A 22003-nucleotide genomic window follows, 5' to 3' on the forward strand; every position below is an offset into this window, starting at 1 on the left:
TAGAAAAGACCACGCCGGGCGCCGTAAAGGAGGGGTTGGGCCCCTACCTGGCCTAGGGCAGAGAAGCCACGCCCCGGAAGTAGCCTTCTCGGGTCCTTCGGCCCGCGAGCTCAGCTTCCTCTGGCAGTGTCAGCGTCCGGGCCTCGGCGGACCTCGTTCAGGGCTCCGAAAAGGTGCCTGGCCGAAGCGAGACTCGGAGCGGTCCGGCTGGCGCGCCTACAAGCCCAGGTTCCCTCTCCTTAGACAATGGGGTTGCCATGGGAACGGAACGCCGCGGACAGAGCCTAGAGCGTCGGAGCCTGTAGCCATAGCAACGCGGGGAACTTCCGGCCCCGGGAAATTCCTGGGCGCTGGGGCCAACCCGCGATCCCACCGCACCCCGGGCTTTCAGCTCTCGGCGGGAGCCACTCGAATAGCCTCAGGCTTGTCTCCAGAACTTCCCTCAGCTGCGGCTGAAACGTCACCTGTTGTTTTTCTCAAAGGGACTTTACCTGTCTGGAATGAGGATGCCGGAAGAGCAGAGAAATCCATCGGAGGGCGGAAGAGAGCGCCGCGCTCCATGGCCTACCCACGTAAAGCTGCGGTGTACCCCTGCGCGCCCCCTGCACCCCCGCAGTCCCCCGGGTGTTCTGGCTCCCGGAGAGAAAAGGCTCAAGTATAACTATTAACGGTGTAGGCACCATCTGTGTGTGCCTCTTCCGGTAAGATTTGAGCCATGCTCCATCAGGAACGCGGAGTGCAGGAAATGAGTAGTTTAAGTAATGGGCCACTAATTCTGCTAATGCTTAGCAATTCCGAGAACATTTTCGGGGCGGGGGGCACACTTGGCTAACACGACACAGCCCTAATTTATGCAGCACGTGTTCTTATACCACTTCTCTTCACTGGCCTGACATACACAGTAACAATAATTCAGATCTGACAGGTGCAGGGCAACATGTGGCTAGTACCCCCAGGAACAGCACCGGCTCCGCACAGCGTTTAAGAGTGTTGTCACGAACCCTACAATAAACGACGGGCCTATGGCAAGTCAAGCTGAAGGTAGTATGTCCTCGTTTTCAAGAAAGAGAGCAGGCTCGGTAGAGAGAGAAGGAAAACGTTTACTAAGAGCTTGAAAGGTGGTGTTTAGATTTGGTGTTTGCTCTTTCCAGTTCTGAGGCAGAAGTTTAATTGCTGTTGATCAAAGCCTGCCAAGATACACCAACCAAGATAGGTTGGAAGAGTTGTTTAAATGAGTTTGCTTAAATATCTCTTAGGTAAAACTGGACAGCCTTTTAACTTAAGGTTTAAATCTCTACCCTCAAGATCCTGAGCCACAATTTTAGAAAGAGCCCACCCCCTTTATTCTATTCTCCCAACACGGAGCAAAGATGAGAGTAGTGAACTCAGCTTCAAGATTTTCTGGCTCTGGGTTTGACTCCCTGTGGCCTGGGGCAAATCACAGCTCCGGAGTCTCAATTTTCTTGCCTACGCAAAAAGAGTATTTGTTACAGCTTGCTTTCTAAAACCCCTCCCAGTTCCCAGGATTCTGCGGTGGCAAACCGCAGGTTTTTGTGACTCTACAAACAGTATTTAACATATATGAGGATAAAAAGGAAGAACTGGTTTCCTGCTCTCTAATTCTGATTTCTTTTACCTTGAGTCGGTCTTCATCCAATTGAAAAGGTTTAATGTTCTGCCACTTTGGGACTTGGCTGGGAGTTTGTTTCTAAGTGTATTAAATGTAACTTCTCTTTGCTGAACCCCGGCTTTTGCCCATCATGGTGGAGGGACATGAGGTCCCAGAACAGGCACTGAATTCCCCAGTCTAAGAATGACATTCTGGTTCCGCCTGCATTTAATTAGCTCTGACCAGAAGTCGTTCATCTGTAAAATTAAAAGAACGGTGAAGACTCTAGAGTTCCAAGCCTGTGTGCTATTTTTTCTTTCCTTGCCATCTTCACCTTGTACCCAAGTGTAAACCTTAGTCACAGGTAAACGTGCTCTAGCTTTGCTCCGTAACTCTGAAATGGGGTGCTGGTCATCTGGGTGGACCTTGCTCTTACGGTACGTTCACTCACAGTCCCTCCCTTGATCCTGAGCAGGCACCGCTGCTGCAGAATCCCACAGAGGAGGCATGTGAACAAGGCTCCTTTCAGATTCTCCCATCACCAAATAAACTGATTATCTCTATCTCAACTCCAAAGACTGAAACTTAAGGACAAGGAAATCCACGTAAGTGTGCCCTCGGACTGTATAATTTATTAAAACACATTTTCTGCCCTCTCTACACCCGGCTAGAGACATTTGGGAGCTTCCACACTATCCCATCCATAATCTCATCTTGACCCTCACCATTATATTGGCACTCTCGGTGAGTTTCTCACAGTCTCCATGCATCTGTCCACCCACTCAGGAAAAAAATACTTGTTGAAGAAACCTGTGTATCCAATACTGTTCTAAGCGTTAGGGAAGCAAGAGCAGATAAGTAGACGAAGATTTTGTTGTCTTGGAGCTTCTATTGTATTAGGTAAAGAAAAACGGCTTTTAGTAAGTAGTCGGATGTCGCTGCAAGTTAGAAAAAGCGCAGAGGAAGTAGGCAATGATTTTGTGTGAATTAGAATTAAAAAAAAAAAAAGCCTCTTTGTTCATCCAGACTCAGGCTCCCTGCTAAACAGTACAACTTTGGGAATAGAGGGTGGGCTGGATTTTAGGACTCCCTTCCTCCCTCAACTGGGTGAACCTCCTTACATGGAAATGACAAATTATATGGAGAAAAATGAAGTCACATAAAGGATCTAGAAAGTGATGGGGACATGTAGGTTGCGCTAGCTTATATGGTGTAAAGGAGGGCCTCCCTGACCAGGTAGCATTGCGCAGAGGACATAAAGGACAAATAATACAAATGTCAGGAAAAGAACATTCTAAGAACAGCAAGTACAAAGGCCCTGAGGCAGGACCTAGTTCGGTGGGTTCAAGAAAGAGCAAAATGGCAATTAAGAATGAGGAGGCAGAAGAATGGGTCCGAAAAAGAGCAGAGCATGCAGGGCCTTCTAGACAATTCATCTAAATATCCACCCAAAACTAGTGAATACTGAATCCCTGCTAGGTGGCCAGCCCTATCAGTTGTGAGTTGCTGTGAGCAGGAGCTGTTATGTTCACCACTGAGCCTTTGGCACGAAACAAAGCGCCCACCTAATGATCAATGCTTAGTAACATGTGAGAAGCTTGGAGGCATCTTCCGGAACTCTCCCGTAGCCGAGATTCCGGCCCCTCCGTATGGATACCAGTTTCCTATTGCTGCTGTAACAAATCACAGCAAACCTATTGACTTAAAACAGCACACATCTGTTATGTCGTGGTTTCGAGGTCAGAAGTCTGCGGTGGCTGTCACTGGGCTAGAGTCGAGGTGTAAACAAGGCTGGTTCTTTCTAGGGGGTCTCGGGGAGAAGTGTGTTTTCCTGCCTTTCCTGGCTTCCCACTTGTGTTCCTTGGTTTGTGGCTTTATCCTCCATCCTCAGAGCCAGCAGTGCAGCATCTTTAATGTTTATTTTGAGAGAGAGAGAGAGAGAGCAAGCACAAGCAAGGGGCGAAGCAGAGAGGGAGAGAGAGGATCCCAAGCAGGCTCTGCTCCATGAGCCCAACAGGGAGGGCTCAAACTCACAGACCTAGACATCATGACCTGAGCTGCAAGCAGGAGTCAGTGCTTAACTGACTGAGCCACCCAGCCACCCCCAGGGAAGCATCTTTAAATCTCTGACTCTTGACTCCTTCCACTTTAACAGATCCTCCTGATTCAATCAGCCCTACCAAATAGCCCAGGACAATCTTATTGGAAGTCAGAAATATATATATGTGTATATATGTGTATATAGATATGTATATATATATTCAGGAATCAGGTCATGGACCTCTTAAGGGGGCGATCCATTATTTTGCCTAACCTGACTTAATTTGCACATGTTTGAAAACACCCAGAGATCACACCTGGGGAACCCTTCCTACTTTTCCTGCTAAAAACTTACATTATTTGGCTGTGCCTTGCTCCTTTCTCTCCTCTACCCATCTTCCATTTATAATCTAGTATATCCAGTCACGGTACTTGAATATACTGTTTCTTTCCGTTGTAGGGCTGGATTTATAGTGAAAGTGCAGGGATGTCTTCCCTTCCACTCACCACTTTAATTGCTGCTACAGGCCCCTGTGACCTACTTAGGGCAGCCATCACAGCTGAGCTCTTGTCCTGGATTGTTTCACAAACATGCAACTCTCATGCTTGAATTCTCTGCCCTGAGCTGAACGGAAGTTGCCGCTCTGCGAATGCCTTAGTCTGTTGCTTTGCCCAGCCCTCCCTTTGCCTCGCAGCCTGCCTTTCAACTGCTCAAATAGCATCACCCCATCTTTGCTGGACAGGGTTTCTGCTGCCGTCAGCGCCCAGCATTCCACAGTTCTGCCACGTTGCACAAGGTTGTGCTTCAACACGTTCTGGGAACATTTCCCCCACACAGCGTATTGTGTTTATCTTAAGTTGGGTGGGTTTAATTATTAAAGGCTTTGCAGTCTGTCTTCAAGTTTATGTAAGGAAAACAAAATGATGAGTCCTATTCAACCAGTGTGAAGAAAAGGCCGTACTTTCTCACACTGTGATGATGCATACTCTATTCTTTTCTTCCTCTGCATTCTTATATCCCATGATGGAAGCTGTTGTGAAAATGGGCAATTTAAAAATTACCCTAATAGTCCTCACATGTGTGCATGAAGACATTTATACATAGGACAATCAATCCCATCATTCCTAGGGCTATAAAATACTGGAAGCATCAATGAGGAACTAATAGTTGACTAACAGTCAAACTATGAAATATTACACAACAGTTAAAAAGGATTAAATGCGTAGAGAACAATATTTCTGCAAGATATTTTAAGTTTCTTTTTCTGTAAGCTCTGCGCCCAGCATGGGGCTTGAACTCACAACCCCTAGAGTCACATGCACTGTGACTAAGCCAGCCAGGCATCCCTTCAGTATCTTTTAAAGTATAGTCCGGAAGACTGTATAAAGTACACTTCTGTATTTTAAGGGGAAAGTAAAATACATGCACATGCCTACAGGTACAATCAGATATACAGTGTCTCAGGTCATCCAAGAAACTGAATAGCTTGCCTCCAGGGAGGTAAATTGAGGACTAGAAGTAGGAAAGAGATTTATTTCTGCTAATGTCTAGTCATTAAAGGTATGGTAGTTTCTCCTCATATCTCAGCTTTGGAACAAAGGATTTCTTTCCATCTAATAAGACTGGTCTGGATTGATCTTGGTTAAGCGCACTGCTGTGTCTCCAAGAAATCATCTTCTGAGTTGAAGTAAATCATCATCTGAGTGGCCTCTGTGGAGGTCCTCCTCAGAGGGTCCGTGCATCTGATAACTTAAAATAGTTCATGACCTCATATATCATTATCTTGTCTTTTGTCGGGGAGGGGGACCTTAAAGGTCCAGTTAAGTGTGTACGGTGTGCAGTGGCAAGGAGAACTGAAGCAGACGCAAAAGAACCATGTTGTGTGTGAGTGAAGGGAGAGGTTTTGTGCCATGATGAATCATGACTGTTAGCTACTTAACTAATTGCACCCATTTATTTCATTGTTTGGTTTTAATTATGATTCAGCCTGTGAGAATTCACCCTAAAGGATTTTTTTCAGGAATGAATTATCCTTGTAATGTGATAGAAGGTATTTGACTGGTTTTTTTTTTAGCATCTACATGCATTACCTTCTCAAAAAGGAAACGAAGACAAAAACAATCCAATGGAAGCTTTTAAATAGCTAAAAAGATGACAGGCAACTGAGAGGCAATTTTGAATTGGAGAAACACGATGCTGCTGCCCACACGGGGCTAAAGCTTGGGGCTGTGCTGCTAATCAGCTGACCTTCAATACGGGTTTCCCTGGGTTATCTTGGTGGCTGTGATGTAATGCTGGGATGGAAATGAAGTGACAGAGAGAGGGTGACCGGAGTCCAGTGGCAGCCACTGGGTGGGACTCAGGGTGAAAAGCACCATCATACCCAACACTCCTGACCTGTTTGTCAGTGGCCACACACACATGCTGTTGAATGCACCAAAAGTCAACAGCAGAGATGCAAAATGAAACAAAAGTTTATTTTCTGCAATACCTTCTGTAAATTACAAAGGCAAAATGCTACACTACAGCATATAACTTTTCAATATTTAACCAGAGTACTTATAATAAATACGCATCCTGAAACAAGATAAAAGACTACACTTTGTCAGGCGTCCTACAAAATGTCTCAAGTTTTATACTCTGCAGCATTTCTGCGTGGGGGCAGGACGGGGGTTGTTTGTATTTTCTTAAGTGCTGTGACAAAAGGTCCTTTCACATTTCTTTGGAGCATTTTCGAAACTGCTGAAGTATCAACAACTTAAGAAAAGTAACACCAAGCCTGAAAGTCGTTTCTGCTTTGTGGTCGTTGGTCCTCATCCAATACAGATGAGCACATCCTCCAATATAGCCCGTCACCCTGGGCGCCCAGGCGGCCCTGCGGTCCCGGCAGAGCAAGCCTACGCTCTGCGTCATACACTTCGGAGACGTCTGTATTCAGCTTACATCCCTCAACAATAACGCCATGAGGAAGCTGCAAGCAAGTTCGAAACATTTTTAACCTGAAAGTGAAGTGAACACAAATATTTGCCCCCACAACCTCTGCTATGCACCGTCACGTGTACCAAGTTAGGACTCTAGTTTAAAAGGTGGAAAGGTGATTGGCCAACAGTCCTTCCAGAGATCACATATGGGCGCTGGGAAGAGCTGGGTATTCAAAAATACTCAGTGGGTAAAAGGAAGATTTTCCATATTCAAAGATGTGCTCCCGTGTGAGGACACGATGGCAGAGGGTCAGGGCGCTGGTGGCAGCTCGTGTAGAGTTTGGAAAGGGACTACATAACCACCCTGGGCTATAGCTGCAAACGCGGAGGAAAAAGTTCTGCTTTAAAAAAGTCATAAGCACGGTTACCTAAAAATACTTCGTTAATAGAGTCTAATGTAGATTTCACTTACTTAGGGGTTTAGCTATGAAAACATCTTGAAGAGCCAATAAAAATATTGTAGAGAAAAAAAAACACCTTTAAAAAATTGAGGTTAAGAACTATGAGGCATTTTTTCTTTTTGGCTGTAAACACGCAGTTTACTGTCCCTTGTTGAAACATGAATGTCTGGATTCCTGAGCTTCACGGACAATAGGAGGCAAGTTTGCATAGTTTCCAATATGTCAACGATTTGCTTCAGAAGAATTTCTAAGGACAACTTGCTTCTGTTTCTCAACTTCGTATTTTAGTTCATAGTGCTCATCAATCTCTGGGACTAACAAGCAGGGTGATGAGCAATATAAGGCAGAGGGAGTGGGAAGTGATGGGATTCATTTTTTAAGTCCACAGGATATCATGATAAAGGCTCTTAAGCATGCACCAACTAACTAGTGCAGAAGTTAAATCCTGTTTTGGGCTTGGAAACCAAAGGCAAAGGGGCCCTCCGGTGCTGACGGGCCCAGCCGGAGTGCGGGGGCTAAAGTAACACTCACTGAGCCGGGAGGCCTCAACATACCGCTCAGTGACGATGAGGCCCCTCAGCTGGTCGGCTCCCGGGGAGGGTGCCCACCCACCAGCACCAGGACCAGACCCCGGGCTGTGGCGGATTCCAGCTCTGGAATCTGAAGGGATACTATGGCATTTCACCTGGGCTGCTCTCGAGTCTCTAAGCAGCTCTGGGGAGGACAGTCCTCTCCTGGACCCAGTCCTCAGAAAGCTGCCTTAGGAAAGGGAGAAAGCTAGGCTGGGCTGCGGTGCACACCACGGGTGAGAACTATGGCAGTGGTCGCCGACAACTCCAGATCTAACACACAGATGGACAACAAGGGGGCAGCGTCCTGCCAAGGAATCCATTTTACTTCTTCTGGGCCTGGTTTTTACACATGGTAAGGATCTGCTTCAGTACTTTCTGGACGTCTTCATCCATCTGGCCCTAAGGGATTCAAACAAAAGACAATCATTAGAACCTAAGTTCAGTCCTGGCAGTCCTCCCCAGGGAATGCGACAGCCGGCTGAGATCAAAGCCGTTGGCTTCCCCCCGGATCTTCCAAAGGAAATGTCAGCCCTACTGATTCACACTTTTCTAGGAGGGCCTGAGAGAGAGAGAGCGTTGCTCTTTTCTCTCTGGAGGATGAGGAGGCTGTGTCTACTAGAGCTGCCAGCAAAGGGTTTCTGGGTTCCAGCAGTCATGGGGGGGGACAGTGCTGATGCCTGGGTCCTTCCCCGTGGTGGGGGTCGTGGCCACATCCGCCTTCACTCTCAACAAAGGGCGAGGCGGTTCTCCGTAACCACCACAGGGCTCCTGACAAACCCAAAGCAAAGCAGAAGGCCTTTTAAAACTTCTCAGTGTAAAAGCTTCTCCTTGACTTTTCGTTTGTTCGAATAGCCTAGTGACAGGAGTTGGGGCGGCAACTGTGGTATTTCTTTCGGATACCCAGGTACTTCAGAGGCTGTTACCATACCTGCACGGCATACAGAAGATGCATTCTGTAAACAGATATCACCTCCTGGTGCTGTTTCTTGCAGTCCTAGAAAGAGACAATATGACACTGCTTAGGAGACCTTTAAAGAACAAAAACAAAAACCAGTAAGAAATCTGTGACCAAACACCACCACCCAAATGCCAGCATATGAGGATTTAAAACTTGTTGTGAGCTCACTGGGTTGTAGATTTCTGAACGCTTGTCACAATTCTTAGAGAAACATCTCTCAATATTCTTGGGGGGGAAAAATCTACCTATTTCATATGTTGACACAATTTAGAAGAAAACTCATGTAAAAACGTTATAAAATCCCACGTTTGTTGCAAAAAATAAATGTATACATACTTATGCAAATACACAGATACATTCACACAAAATAAATGGTGCAAAGAAACATACTGAATGGGAAAAGTGACTATCTCTGAATGGTAGGATTGTGGACAATTTTTATTTATAGAAACTTTTCGGGAGTTTTCTGTATTTTTCAACTTTTCTACAATAACCAAATATTTATTACTTTAATTTTTAAAATCTGGGGCACCTGGGTGGCTCAGTCCATTAAGCGTCCAGCTTCGGCTCAGGTCATGATCTCACAGTTTGTGGGTTCGAGCCCTGCGTCAGGCTCTGTGCTGACAGCTAGCTCAGAGCCTGGAGCCTGCTTCAGATTCTGTATCTCCCTCTCTCTCTGACCCTCCCCTGATTGTGCAGTCTCTGTCTATCTCTCAAAAATAAATAAAAAACATAAAAAAATATATATTTTTTTAATTTTTAAAATCTATTCTTTTAAAAGGAGTTGTTGATCTCTCGCTAAGTAGTCACACGGTTGAGCTATTATTCCAATTCCTCTCAGTGACTATTTCAAAAATCTTAGCTCTGAGCTCTTCTAAGATGGCTTTTTTTTTTTTATTTCATGGTAAAAATTGAGACTATCATATATAGATCACTCCAGAAATCTACAGGGGTACCTGGGTGGCTCAGTCAGTTGAGCATCTGACTTTGGCTCAGGTCATGATCTTGTTCGTGGGTTTGAGCCCTGCATCGGGCTCACTTCTGTCAGCACAGAGCCCGCTTCAGATCCTCTGTCCCCCTCTCTGCCCCTCTCCTGCTTACACTCTCTCTCAAAAATAAACATTTAAAAGAAATTGATAAAAGTCCATCAATACCCTTCTCACCTCTTTCCTGGGAGTGTCAGAACATGAGATATCCTTCCCATTCAAGGACAACCTATGAAACCTCAGTCCCTTGAAGGTCACACCACTAGAAGGCATGCTTAGTACCTTTTTCTGTGTTGTTTCCTCCCACCTTCCACATACTTCCACTCAATCACCTAAAAGTTCATCTTTGTTCACTGCCCTCCTTTCTGTCCCTGTTTCTGTCATCATTTCGATGGTGGATGGCTCGACAGCCACATGTATGTGCACGTGACACCTTGGCACCTCAGTTCCCCAGTGACTTGCTCCTCTTCCTTCCAGCCACGCATGCTCACAGTCACATTACCTCTGAAATTACCTCTGAAATCTCTGCCATTACCTCTGAAATCTCAAATGAAAGCACCTCTCCCTTGGATCACCTGCTCCCATCTTTCTAGCAAACCATCCGTAGCCTTTCCCGCCTCCTGCTCTGGTTCTTCAGCCCTAGCAGATTCCTAGCTACTTGATCACTTCTCTAGGGCAGCCTACTGGGGTCCGATTCCACCCCCACCATCCCACTGGAACTGTCCATGCCACAGCTGCCACGGGCCACCCACATCCCACATCTCAGTCCTTGCTGCCTCTCACCTATCCCTTCGAGATTCAGCACCAGCATCGCTTCCTGCAGGAAGCCTTTTGAGATATTTCCTCTGTAGGCGCAAAGCATGCTGGGCACCTGTCAGGGGGTACTTACCACACTGAGAATATGGAAAACCGTTATATTAAGTGTGAATTCAGTGAGGGCAGGGACTGCATTTTATTCACTTTTACACCACCAGCCCCTTATACAATACTGGTACATAAGAGCTCATTAAACATTGAAAATTGTAAATATGATTATATAAATCATCAGCACTTGATCTACAAGTCTGTGATAACCACTTTATCAGCAAAATGACCTGTAAAACACAATAGTGAGCATCTTCTCCTTCCCTCCTGCTCTCTCCTTCACTGTGAGAACTGATAACACAAAAAAGCTGGTTTTATACTCTGTGGCCAGCCGGAGTCTGGATACAGAAACCTGAATTCACCAGTATCAAGTCTGTACTGAAGACTTCATGAACCAGGTCTTGTTTGTAAACAGAAACTAGACTTAGTTCAGGACAAACTAACCCTTACTTCATGTGGAAAATGTAACATACCCACGTCAACTAAAACCTAAACAAATATTGTGGTAGGTGAAATACCGGCCCTCCAAAGAACCTGTGGAATGTTACCTATATGGTAAAAGGACCTTGTAGGTATGATTAAGTTAAGGATATTGGGATGGAGGAAAGGTTTATTCTGGTTATCTGAGTATCTCTTAAACATAATCACAGGGTCCTGAAAGGAGAGAAGCAGGGTCAAAGGTGGAAGGAGGAGATAGGAGGACAGACCAGAGGTGGAGTGACGTGCTTCAAAGGTGGAGGTAGGGGCCATGAGTCAAGGAATTCAGGTGGCCTCTAAAAGCTAGTGAAGCCCAGGAAATGGATTCTCCCCAAGGCTTCTAGAAGGAACCAGCTCTGCTGACACTTTGACTTCGGTGACACTGATTTCACACTTATGATCTCCAGAATTTTAAAAGCATAAATTTGTGGGGTTTTGTTTTTTTTAAAGTTTATTCATTTTGAGAGAGAGCACAAGCAAGTGTGCAAGTGTGGGAGGGGCAAAGGAGAGGGAAAGAGAGAATCCCAAGCAGGCTCAGCCCTCTTAGTGTAGACCCCACGAGGGGCTCAAACTCACGTACTGGGAGATCATGACCTGAGCTGAAATCAAGAGTCGGACACTTAATCAAATGAGCCACCCAGGCGCCCCAAATTTGTATGGTTTTAAATCAAGTTTGTGTTGATCTGTTACAGTAGCCACAGGAAATGAATACAGATATGGAAGGACTCTCCTGGGTGAAATAAGGGGAGGGGCCTAGCAGCAGCTTCGGATGCGCAGACATGCAATCACCAGAGATCCTGGCCTCTAATAAGAAAAAGTTCTTGCCACTGCCAGAGACAGTAATGACTGCGATCAAAAATTGGAGAGAGGGTGAAAAGTTAGCGGATGTGTAAATGTGAAGCCTAAGCCTCTGTGCTGCCGATTCCCCCTTCTCAGAGGTCCCGGTGACCCACCTCACTGCAGGCGATGACTGGAAACCCCACCACTTCCTCCTGCCCTCACCAAAGAAGTCTTGGTCAGCTGCTCAGCCACTCCTTTGGGCTGGGGCTCTTCTGGCTCCAATCTGTCCCCCCCCAGCTGAGCTGGTGTGTAATCTGCCTCGCCCCTGCCCCCACCCCCAAACTGGAGGCCGAGACGAGCCCACTCACAGCCAGCTGGTTCTGTAGCTGCTTGACCTGCTGCTGCAGCCCTTCCAGCTGCTGGCTCTGCCTCTTGGACGCGCTCGCGGAGTAGGAGAGCTGCGAGAGGCTGTTCAGGGCCTCCTTCAACTTGGTGACTTCCTTTGACATCTCATTTATCTGGTGAGAAAGGAAAACTATCATCAATAGGGAGGCAAGATCCCAGATAGTTCTAAGCCTTGAACATAGCTTCTTATCGGCTTCAGGGACTTGAGACTTCGGAACAATTTCTTTTTTATTTTTTAAAGAAAACCCATAATGAGAAATAGGTGATAAAATCAGCAAACCCACATAACCCTCTAAGGCCATTATATTCAAATAAGGGCCCACATTAAATACTGTGCTTCAATGCACAAGGGTAACAAAAGCTAGGACAAAGACTTCCTCTTTTACTGTAAAAGGGGGTACTACCAGAATGAGGATTTTAGGTAGTCTTTATTTTGAGACCTCTATGTGTTGTTCAATAGCGCGATATGGGCAATCAGGAATGAGTCCTAGGAACCCTGACTTCTCTGGACATCATGCTTTAAAGCAAACATAACCCCTCCCCACAGCCTGACCTTATCCTCCTAATTTTCATTGTACTAAAGGAATAAATGCTCTGTGATTTGCTCTGATCAATGCCGTTTAGAGACTCTGACCCAATGCACTGGGGATGCAGAGCAGATTCAGGTACAGAACCATTCTTCATGCACACACATCCCCGCACTTTGTTTTCCTCCTTCCTCCAAGCCAAGCCCAGTCCATCTCTAATCACCTGCTCCCCCCATTTCCCGCCTCCCCTCCTATATACAGCTTTGACACTGAGGGCCAGGGAGGGCAGTTCTTAAACTGACTCAGGGGACAGCTCATGGAGCTTAGGGAAGCGGGATTAAGTCTGGAAGTATCTGGGTTTCCATATGACGGAAGAATCTGTTTGACAGATTCCAAAAGAGTTGAAGTTCAAGATGGGCCACAAATGCCTTTCAGTGTGTGGGTTTGCTTCTGATCCCTGACACTTGACAGAGCTTCTGCAAGATAATTTTAAAAGGGAAAATATGCACCACATACGTGAAAATGCTTTAATATAAAGGGAGTGATAGAAGATCGTTTTTTTTTAATAAAACATAAATGTTCAAACTACTATTCTTGATGTGGCCATGGGGACAGATGGAGTCACGTGAAGAGCTTCTGAGCAATCACAACAGGCCAGCGCTAACCAATGCTAGAAATGTTAACTGTTGTAAAGGCGTGCTAGCTAGAAATTCAACAGCCGAGGAGTCTCACTGACCTTCTTATCTTTATCCTCCTCAAGTTTCGAAGAGCTCTCCGACTGTCTCTTCATTTCTGCGAGCTCTTCTTGAGCATGCTGGAATTGTTGCCGAAGTTCGTTTGCTTCCTGCTCTTTGGATTTTAAGAGAGCCTGAATATTTTCCTTTTCCCTTTTCACATGTGAGACCTCACTTCTAATCTGGGAGACTTCCGAATGGGCCTTCTCTTTCTCTTTTACGGAATCCTTCAATTTTGAGGCCAACGTGCTCACTTCACTTTCTAGCGATGACTGGAGCTTTGCATACGCAGACCTGGGCACCATGGCGTCGGCCACTGCAGCCTTCTCTTCCAGGAGTTGTTTCTCCAGTTTTGCTACTTCCCCTTCCTTGCTTGCAAGGTGCTCTTTGAGACTGCTTATTTTTTCCTCCATCTCTTTTGCAGTGGCCCGCAGCGTGGTTATCACTTGCAAATGTTCTGTGATGGAGACCGAGTTCTCTTTCTGTGCGTCCACCAGCTGTTTGAGCTGCGTCAACTCGTTCAACACCTTTGAGTACTGAGACTTCATTTCGGACAGTGCCTCTTCTGCCTTAGCTCTGGACACGTTTGTCACGAGCATCAGTTTCTCATGCTCGGCTTTATGGATATATTCGGCTGTTACGTCTTCTAGAGATTTCCTCTTCCTGTAATCCTCCAGCTCGGCCTGGGCTTCTTTGTACAGCTGGGAGAGCTCACTTACCTGCTTGTTGAGCTCATCTATCATCCTGTTCATGGCCTCTTTCATATCCCCAGCTTCATCGCCGGCCTCCGGAGTCATTTGACTCTTTAGGGCCTCTTTTAGTTTCATGATTTCTTCTTGGGCCTCTTGGTACTTCTCAAACAAAAATGCTTTCTCCTTATTCATATTCTCAATAACAGAGCAATATGAACTTTTCATTTCCTCATACTCTTCCACAGGAGACTTAACATCCATACCTTTCTCCCTCTCTCCAAGTTTTTCTTCTAACTCTCTCACTTTCTCTTTATTTCTTTCACTTTCGGCTAATGCGTTCTGGAGATCCTGCTTCAGCACATCTATTTCCTCCTCGGTGATCCGTAACTCATGGAGACGTGAATAACTGTCCATGCCTTCAGGCGAGACAAGGCCCAGTTTCATCTGCTTTTGAACGTTAAGGACTTCTTTCATGGCCTCCTCGTACTTGCTCTGAGTTTCTTTCAGTTTCTGGCTGAGGTCGGAGCCATTCTCTGAAATCTCTGTGCTGTTCACACACACGGACTCAGCCCTCCTGGACCGGAGCTCGGCCTGCAGCTGCTGCTTCTCTGCTTCAGCGCTCTCCAGTCTCTTCTGCAAGTCTTGCAGAACCTCTTGCAGTTGCTGAATTCGGCCATCGCTGTCAAGAGTGGGTTTACTCAAGGAATGTGTTGGGACGGATGGAGATGATTTAGAGTCTGGGGGAGAGGTTTCACTGGGTTTGCCCAGGGCTGGGGCCACGTCGGTTTGAGTGGAATGGTAAGAGTCGAAGCTCAGGTCTGCTTCTGCCTCCTTGGGTGATTTGGCCTGTGAAAAAGGCAAGAATGAAATGGCGCCAAAGGTATGGTCAGGTGAGCGAGCAACCAGAAGGAGAGGACAAATTCAGAGCTTACACAGAGGGGAGCTCCTGGGCCACTTTATATGTACTTATGCCCCATGACAAAAACATGGTCTGGGACATGAGAATTGGGTTAACAACACTAGGTTTATTCTGTGCTCTACCGGGATAGCTTATTTGTGCCACTTTAAAAACACTCAATTTGTTTGGGCTCTAAAAGCTTCTGACTCATAATTTTTCCTTTGCTTCTCATATTATTCCAGTAGCCAAAAAGGGGCAATGGGCTAAGTATAGCTACTTATTATGAAGTTCCTATATCTGCTAAATGATCAGCTCTACTAAATGAGTGGTTATTTATATACACACAAACATGTATATATAATAATATATAAAAGGTACTAAGTATATACATATATACATATATATATTCCAATTTATAGAAATAAAGTTAATGAATTACTTTCTCAACAAACATGATTTGAAACTATAAAATGCTAAAGGTGAACTATATTTCAAAAAGAAGAAGAAACTAATATAGAGGTTTAAAACAAAATACTATCTGACTAACCTGAAGAAACCCAACAGTTTGACTCTACAGAACAGTCCGTGGTAACAATCTATGTACCTACCTGTAATTTATCTTGTAATTCTTTATTGTGTAAGGTAAGAGAAGCAACTTTTGCTTGCAATAGGACAAGAATATCTTGTTGGTCAGCTTCAGAACTTACATCCAGTAAGCTATCAGCACCTGGGAAAAGAGAAAAGCGATTTTAAATATTTTATTAAAGCAATATTTCTCTGACCTCCAACCAAGTCACTTTCTACCCAATCCAGTGCTTCTTTCTGGTTCTGATGAAGAATGAAAGCCCCTAGCAACTGGTTAGATGAACAGCAATTCTCAGACCCTGTGGCTCCCCGCAGTGGTACTCCTAGCATAGATTGGGAGGCATACAAGCTCATCTGAAAACTGATGGATTTGGCCACATGTTTTTCACTCACCTGATTAAGTGTCATGCCTTGCCTAATATATCATATATATTATGACATGCCTAATATATCATGCCTTGCCATATCCTATCATGCCTAGTAAGTCCCATTTCTGTGATCCTTTTAGAAATATCCTACGATGTGGCTCACTTTTTATCCCTAACAACACCACTCTAGTTCAAATGTTATCACCTGACTTAGAAACCCTGCAAAGAGCCTCTTCACAAAGCTCTCTCTCTCTCCTCAGTAAACATAGCCTTGCCTACCACTGTCAGACTAATCTTCCTAAAACGTGCTGTGATACGGTCACTCCTGTGGTTCAAATATTTTACACTTGATCTTAGCCAAAAGGCCGAGAAGCGATGGGGTTCAAATATTTTAATCACTCGCTTTTCAAAATTAATCTCCCAATTCCTTAGTCTGGGTGAGGGCCTCCACAATCTGGTCCCAAAGTACTTTTTCAGGTGAATGACCTATGATCTCTAGGAACACAACTTCCTCAGGTTCAAACTTTCCATCATACCATCTGTATCTCAACACAAGACTGCTTCTTTAATCCTTCATCCATATGATAGCCCTCGTGGCATCTCTTTGGCCAGGTCACTCGTAGGCAGCTTTCAGGACCCACGGCAAGCTCTCCCTCCTCCATACAGCATTCACTGACTGCCCCAGTGTGCACCCGTCTCCTCTGAACCCCACAATCCCACTGCTGGTAAACTACAACTTTTTGACATCCTACTGATTATCATGTTGAAATAACATCTACAGCAATGCTACTCAAAGTGCTCAGAGACAAGCGCCGTGCGCCCAGAATGTCATTCAGCGCACTGTTTCCTTCGTGCACATCTTTCTATGGGGGAAATATGTCTGCTGGACGGAACCGTGGCTTCGCAGTACAGCTGGATGACTTTCTGGTGCAAACTCACAACAGATGTGCAGTCCACAATCTGAATAGCACTGATCTACATTTTTACTATGATTTTATTATTTTCTCACAGCCATTTAATGCAAAGATGAAAACTTCAATCATATTTGGAAGGCTACAAAATGACATTTCTTCATAGAAATGCTTATTTCCGATGTCTGGTGCCTAACCCACAGCTTTATAAGGAGTCCCCTTGACATAATGTCTGGTGAGTTTGGAATAAACCAGAGAATTGAGAGCATGACTGTAATTTTATGAAACAGAGAGGCGCCTGGGTGGCTCAGTCAGTTGATCATCTGACTTCAGATCAGGTCATGATCCTGCAGTTCATGGCTTCAAGCCCTGTGTCAGACTCTGTGCAGAACCCTAGATCAGAGCCTGGAGCCTGCTTCAGATTCTGTGTCTCTTTTTCTCTCTGCTCCTCCCCTGTTCATGCTCTGTCTCTCTCTCTCAAAAATAAATGGAAAAATTTTTTTTAAAAAGAGAGAAACAGAAATTACTTCTAAAGTACAGTGGATAGTTTTTAAAGTACCCAATATAACAAGTGTTCAATTAACGTGGATCTCTGGCAGGTATTAGAAAGTTTAATTTTTCTAACTTCTCTAAGTTAAAAGTTCCAAACACCTATGAAATTCATAATAGAATAAGAAACTAAATGCTGAAGCAAACGAAGCTTTGAAATAATATCTATGAAGGGCACCTGGGTGGCTGAGCAGGTTAAGCATCTGACTCTTGATTTTGGCTCAGGGCATGATCTCACAGCCTGTGAGTTCGAACCCTACATCAAGTTCTGTGCTGACAGCGCCAAAGCCTGCTTGGCATTCTTTCTCTCACCCTTTCTCTCTCTGCTCCTCCCCCTCTCGCTCTCTCTCTAAAATAAATAAACTTTGAAAAATTAAAATAAAATGGAATAATCTACATGACATTTTAAATGGATTTTGGGGGTGCTATACTACATTCTTAGAAGGGGAAACCTGCACGACAAGTTCTGAAGACAATGAATTAAAACCCTGTCTTGGTGAAGACAAGATGATTGTGTGTGATTTCCTTAGTGCTCTCTTTGCATTTCTCTACTTAAAATATACAGTAGAAAAGTTAGACCGTGCAGCCACATTAGTGCTCAGTCGGCTAGCCCTTCAGGAAATAACCTGCTGCCCAGCAGTGAGGAGCGCCGCTCAGGACGGCTCGTGGCCCCGGACCTCACCGCAAAACAGTGTTTTAAAATACATAAAAAAGAATACACAGCCTACAAAATTTAAGAGCTGGTTTTGTAATGCACCAAGTGACAAAAACACAGCAGCAGGTCTATTGCCATAGTTCTAGTTGAGAGACTATAAATGACATTTCGAGATGCCCGTAGTAACAGTAAGGTGATGTGACACTACCTAAGAATTCTCCAGTTGGCAAAGCCACTGGTCTGCTAATACCACTGGGGGGCTATTGTCTATATTCATGATTGAAGGAAGTGCTAACAGTTAGGTGCAAATGAAAACAGATATATATGTATTTTTTCACATCCAAGCTCAGGGGCTCCTTAAAATCCAGGGGAAAGTGTCAGCCTGTGTGGTATTGGCAGCTCCGGGGTGGCACCCCCCCGGTTCTCTGACCTCCTTACACGTCTTCTGGGATGGCCTTTGCTCTCTTTAAATGGACACAGACTAGAGACCTGTGGGAGGAATACAAACAGATGCTCCTTCCTCTTACCTGTCGTGCTGTCACTTAGTCTGTCTTTGTTTTCCCGTATAGAACTGATCTCAGCCTGTTGGAACACAAAAATGACTTCAAAAATTTTTCCTGAATATGACATTACACAAAAGCAGCAAGCAAATTTTCCTGAACTTACACAGAACCATTATCCTTCTTAAAAATTGTTAGAAAATCCCCAGGAAAGGAACTATTTTAAAATGTAAGTGGGGGCGCCTGTGTGGCTCAGTCGGTAGAGCGTCCAACTTCAGCTCAGGTCATGATCTCATAGTTGGTGGGTTCGAGGCCCACATCAGGCTCTGTGCTGACAGCTAGCTCAGAGACTGGACCCTGCTTCGGATTCTGTGTCTCCTCTCTCTGACCCTCCCCACTCATGCTCTGTCTCACTCTATCTCTCAAAAAATAAATTAATGTAAAAAAAAAAAAGAAATTTAAAATGTAAGTGAATAAAAGTGACGATCTACTGAAGTCTGATTTCTAAAATATTAGGTCCCAGAGCATATAATCTCAAAATATTTTTCAGAAATTTCATTTAGTAAGTCAAATACAAATATCTTTTAAGATGGTAATAATTTTATGTAATAGCTAACTTAATGGGCTATGTCCTAAAACTTGAGATGGCAAATATTACTTTTCTAATGAAGTCAAATACAAGTTTTACCTGCCTGGGTAATGTATTGATTAAAATACATTAGAAATACTTGTTTAGCTTTACCATCTTATAAATTAACTGCTATTAATATATATTTTTTAGTAGTTTTAAGAGAAATTGTGATAAATAAGACCTGTCGAGGAAGATAAAGGTGATTTTATAAGCGAATACAAAATTTTATGGTCACGGGTGGACAATCCTTTAAGATCTCCTCTAAACCTTTGTCCCTGAATATCTGTCTGTAAATACGTTGCAAAAGTTCTTGCAACTTCAAAGCCAGACTCTCATTCCAAAACAAAACACAGTGAGTTGCCAGAAATTACTGTTTCATCTAGATGAGCGGTAGACCATGATAAGAGAGTTAAGTTTTCAGCAAAGGAACTTTTGTTAAGGCCCAAATGCTAAAAATAAAGTGGCTCATTTTTGGCAAGTGCTTATCTTTACTGAAAGCTGTCTTTTCACTTTATAAAAATAGGTGCTTATTTTTCTTTTCCAGCTATCCTAAAGTACAATAAACAGCATCCATTCAAAGTTTACAGGTGGAAGAGTTTCGATAGACATGCACCCAAGGAACCACCACGAGAACCAAGATACAGAAGATTTCCATTATGTCTACAAGTTTCTGCACGCTTCATCATGGCCAACACCTGCCCACCCTGTCCCCAGGCAACCACCACTCTCTTTTTTGCATTTTCTAGAATTCCTATAAATGGAACATCATGGGTATGAATTTGTGCCTGGCTGTTTTCACTCAGCCTGATGATTTTCAGATTCACCCGTGATGCTGCTTGCGAAGGACATTAGGATGGGTTCTAGTATTTGGGGATATGTGAATAAAGCTTCTGCAAACATTTGTGTATATACTTTTTTGAGACCTAAATTTTCATTTCTCTTGGATAAACAGCAGTGAGTGGGTGGCTAGATCATATGTTAGGCGTAGGATAAAATTTTAAAGAAACTGTCAGTTTTCCAAAGTGGTTTTGCCACTTTACATTCCTACCAACAGAGGATGATGATTCTAGCTCCTCCACATCATCACCCTTTTGTATTTTTAAACTTCTTAAACTTTAGCCATTCTCAATGGTGTCATTTAAAAAAAAATTTTTTTTAATGTTTTATTTATTTTTGATACAGAGAGAGACAGAGCATGAGAGGGGGAGGCGCAGAGAGAGAAGGAGACACAGAACCGGACACAGGCTCCAGGCTCTGAGCTAGCTGTCAGCACAGAGCCTGATGCAGGGCTCGAACCCACAAACGTGAGATCTGACCTGAGCCGAAGTCAGAGGCTTAACCGACTGAGCCACCCAGGCACCCCCAATGGTGTCATTTTTTATCTTTTTGAGATTTTGTTTGAAGAAATGCCAAGATTTTTTTTTATATACTCTATTGCTGAAAAATTGTAATTTGTGGTATTATTCTTTGGAATGTATTGTGTATTTTGAGGCATAATCATAGCAAAGATATCAGCGTACTAATTGTAAGTGCGTAACATCCTTTCCTTTCCTTGTATAGTTATTCATATTAAGAATTTATTAATAAAATCTAGTTATAGTGCAGGAAATGTTAGGTTGATGGAATCTTTTTCAGATCACTATGCATCCAAGTTAAAAGATAATTTATTTTGAGGCACCTGGGTGGCTCAGTTGGTTAAGCACTCAACTCTTGGTTTCGGCTCAGGTCATGATTCCACAGTTTCATCAGTTCAAGCCCTGGGGGTCCTCTCTCCCTCTCTCAGCCCCTCCCCCACTCACACTGTCTCTGTCGCTCTCAAAATAAACAAACTTAAAAAAAAAGGTAATTTATCTTCTGTAATTCTTAGGTGTGAGAAAGAAATATGCAATTATACCACTGCAATCAATTTCATTTTATTTTTATTTTTTTAAAATATAATTTATGTCAAATTGGTTTCCATACAACACCCAGTGCTCATCCCAACAAGTGCCCTCCTCAATGCCCTGCAATTTCATTTTAATAATTATAAATTTTATTTTCTTTCTAAGCATAATTTTCTAGTGATCGTTAGGTAAACAGATAGCAAATGAAAATATCCTCCCATTTCTTAAAATACTTTCCAACAACAAGTCTAGAGAATTAGGTAGAATAGATTTTCTAAAATTAATGCTTATTATTTTATAGTCAGGAAAGTTTAAATCATGTCTATTATGTATCTTAAAATTCAAAATAAATTGAACACAGAAAGGAAATACCTTGAAGGGTGGTTCAGTAAAGAACACGGATTCCTTTCCTGAAAGTGGCGTTGAAGTTATTGATCTTGGGGAAGACACATCACTCAACTTAAAAAATAAAATGAAAATCACAGTTAAAGAGTGCTTCTTCAAAGACTTTTCTTCTCCAGTGCAAAGGATTAGCCTATTTAACCGATGCAAATAAATCTAACGGTAACCATCCTTAGTTTCAATTAATTCAAGGGTAGTTTCAATTTAATGTGGCACCTCAAGGACTATTTGAAAGTTTGCAGAGTTTAAGTAACTTTCCTCCAATGGTTGCTGGAAGCAATTTTCAAAATCTATAAAATTTGTGACATGTTGAGAATATTATCAGTGAATATGCTAACATTTTTAACATATGAGAGATTTCATAGACATTCCAACTTCCTCCTGTATGCAATAGTCACTATACACTCAGAAATGAAAGCTGCTTTTAATATTAGCCAACCTTCAATATAATTAGAAAGGATTTTAAGGAACCAACTAAAATTCCTTTTCAATTAACTGCCTCACTAGCCACCTATTCTCCCTGCCTTCACTTGAGCTGTTCATGTGAGCTACTAAAAGTAGACTGAGCTTCACTTAAGGATAAAGTTTCTGTCC

General features: G+C 43.7%; 2 protein-coding genes and 1 long non-coding RNA gene across 13 annotated transcripts in view; 1 reads left to right on the forward strand and 2 right to left on the reverse strand.

Moving 5' to 3' along the window:
- Nucleotides 1-275, reverse strand: part of TTC23L (tetratricopeptide repeat domain 23 like) — a 54054-nt gene extending 53779 nt beyond the window's left edge. For 2 of the 3 annotated variants that reach the window (XM_029941033.1, XM_029941030.1), the window contains exon 1: nt 48-274. The gene's annotated coding sequence lies outside the window, so the exon portion shown is untranslated. Of the gene's footprint in view, nt 1-47 lie in introns of all 3 variants that reach the window. The other variant, XM_029941031.1, reaches the window with a different exon arrangement.
- On the forward strand, nt 255-20023 carry LOC115293239. Of its 2 annotated transcripts, none has more exons than XR_003909435.1 (3): nt 255-1041; nt 2085-2214; nt 19669-20023. It is a non-coding gene; the product is annotated as an uncharacterized LOC115293239 (long non-coding RNA). The 2 variants fall into 2 exon arrangements; XR_003909436.1 differs by having other exon boundaries at nt 258-701.
- Nucleotides 6107-22003, reverse strand: part of RAI14 (retinoic acid induced 14) — a 151838-nt gene continuing 135941 nt past the window's right edge. For all 8 annotated transcript variants that reach the window (XM_029941025.1, XM_029941022.1, XM_029941026.1 and 5 more), the window contains 7 exons: nt 21380-21466; nt 18521-18575; nt 15534-15652; nt 13338-14873; nt 12038-12187; nt 8533-8598; nt 6107-8003 (listed from right to left, as the gene is read on the reverse strand). In XM_029941025.1, coding sequence (XP_029796885.1) covers nt 7926-8003; nt 8533-8598; nt 12038-12187; nt 13338-14873; nt 15534-15652; nt 18521-18575; nt 21380-21466 — 2091 coding nt within the window. In that variant the 3' untranslated portion in view covers nt 6107-7925. The remainder of the gene's footprint in view (nt 8004-8532; nt 8599-12037; nt 12188-13337; nt 14874-15533; nt 15653-18520; nt 18576-21379; nt 21467-22003) is intronic.

The sequence above is a fragment of the Suricata suricatta genome, chromosome 6 (assembly GCF_006229205.1).
Source record: "Suricata suricatta isolate VVHF042 chromosome 6, meerkat_22Aug2017_6uvM2_HiC, whole genome shotgun sequence".
In the NCBI taxonomy this organism is placed as follows: Eukaryota; Metazoa; Chordata; class Mammalia; order Carnivora; family Herpestidae; genus Suricata; species Suricata suricatta.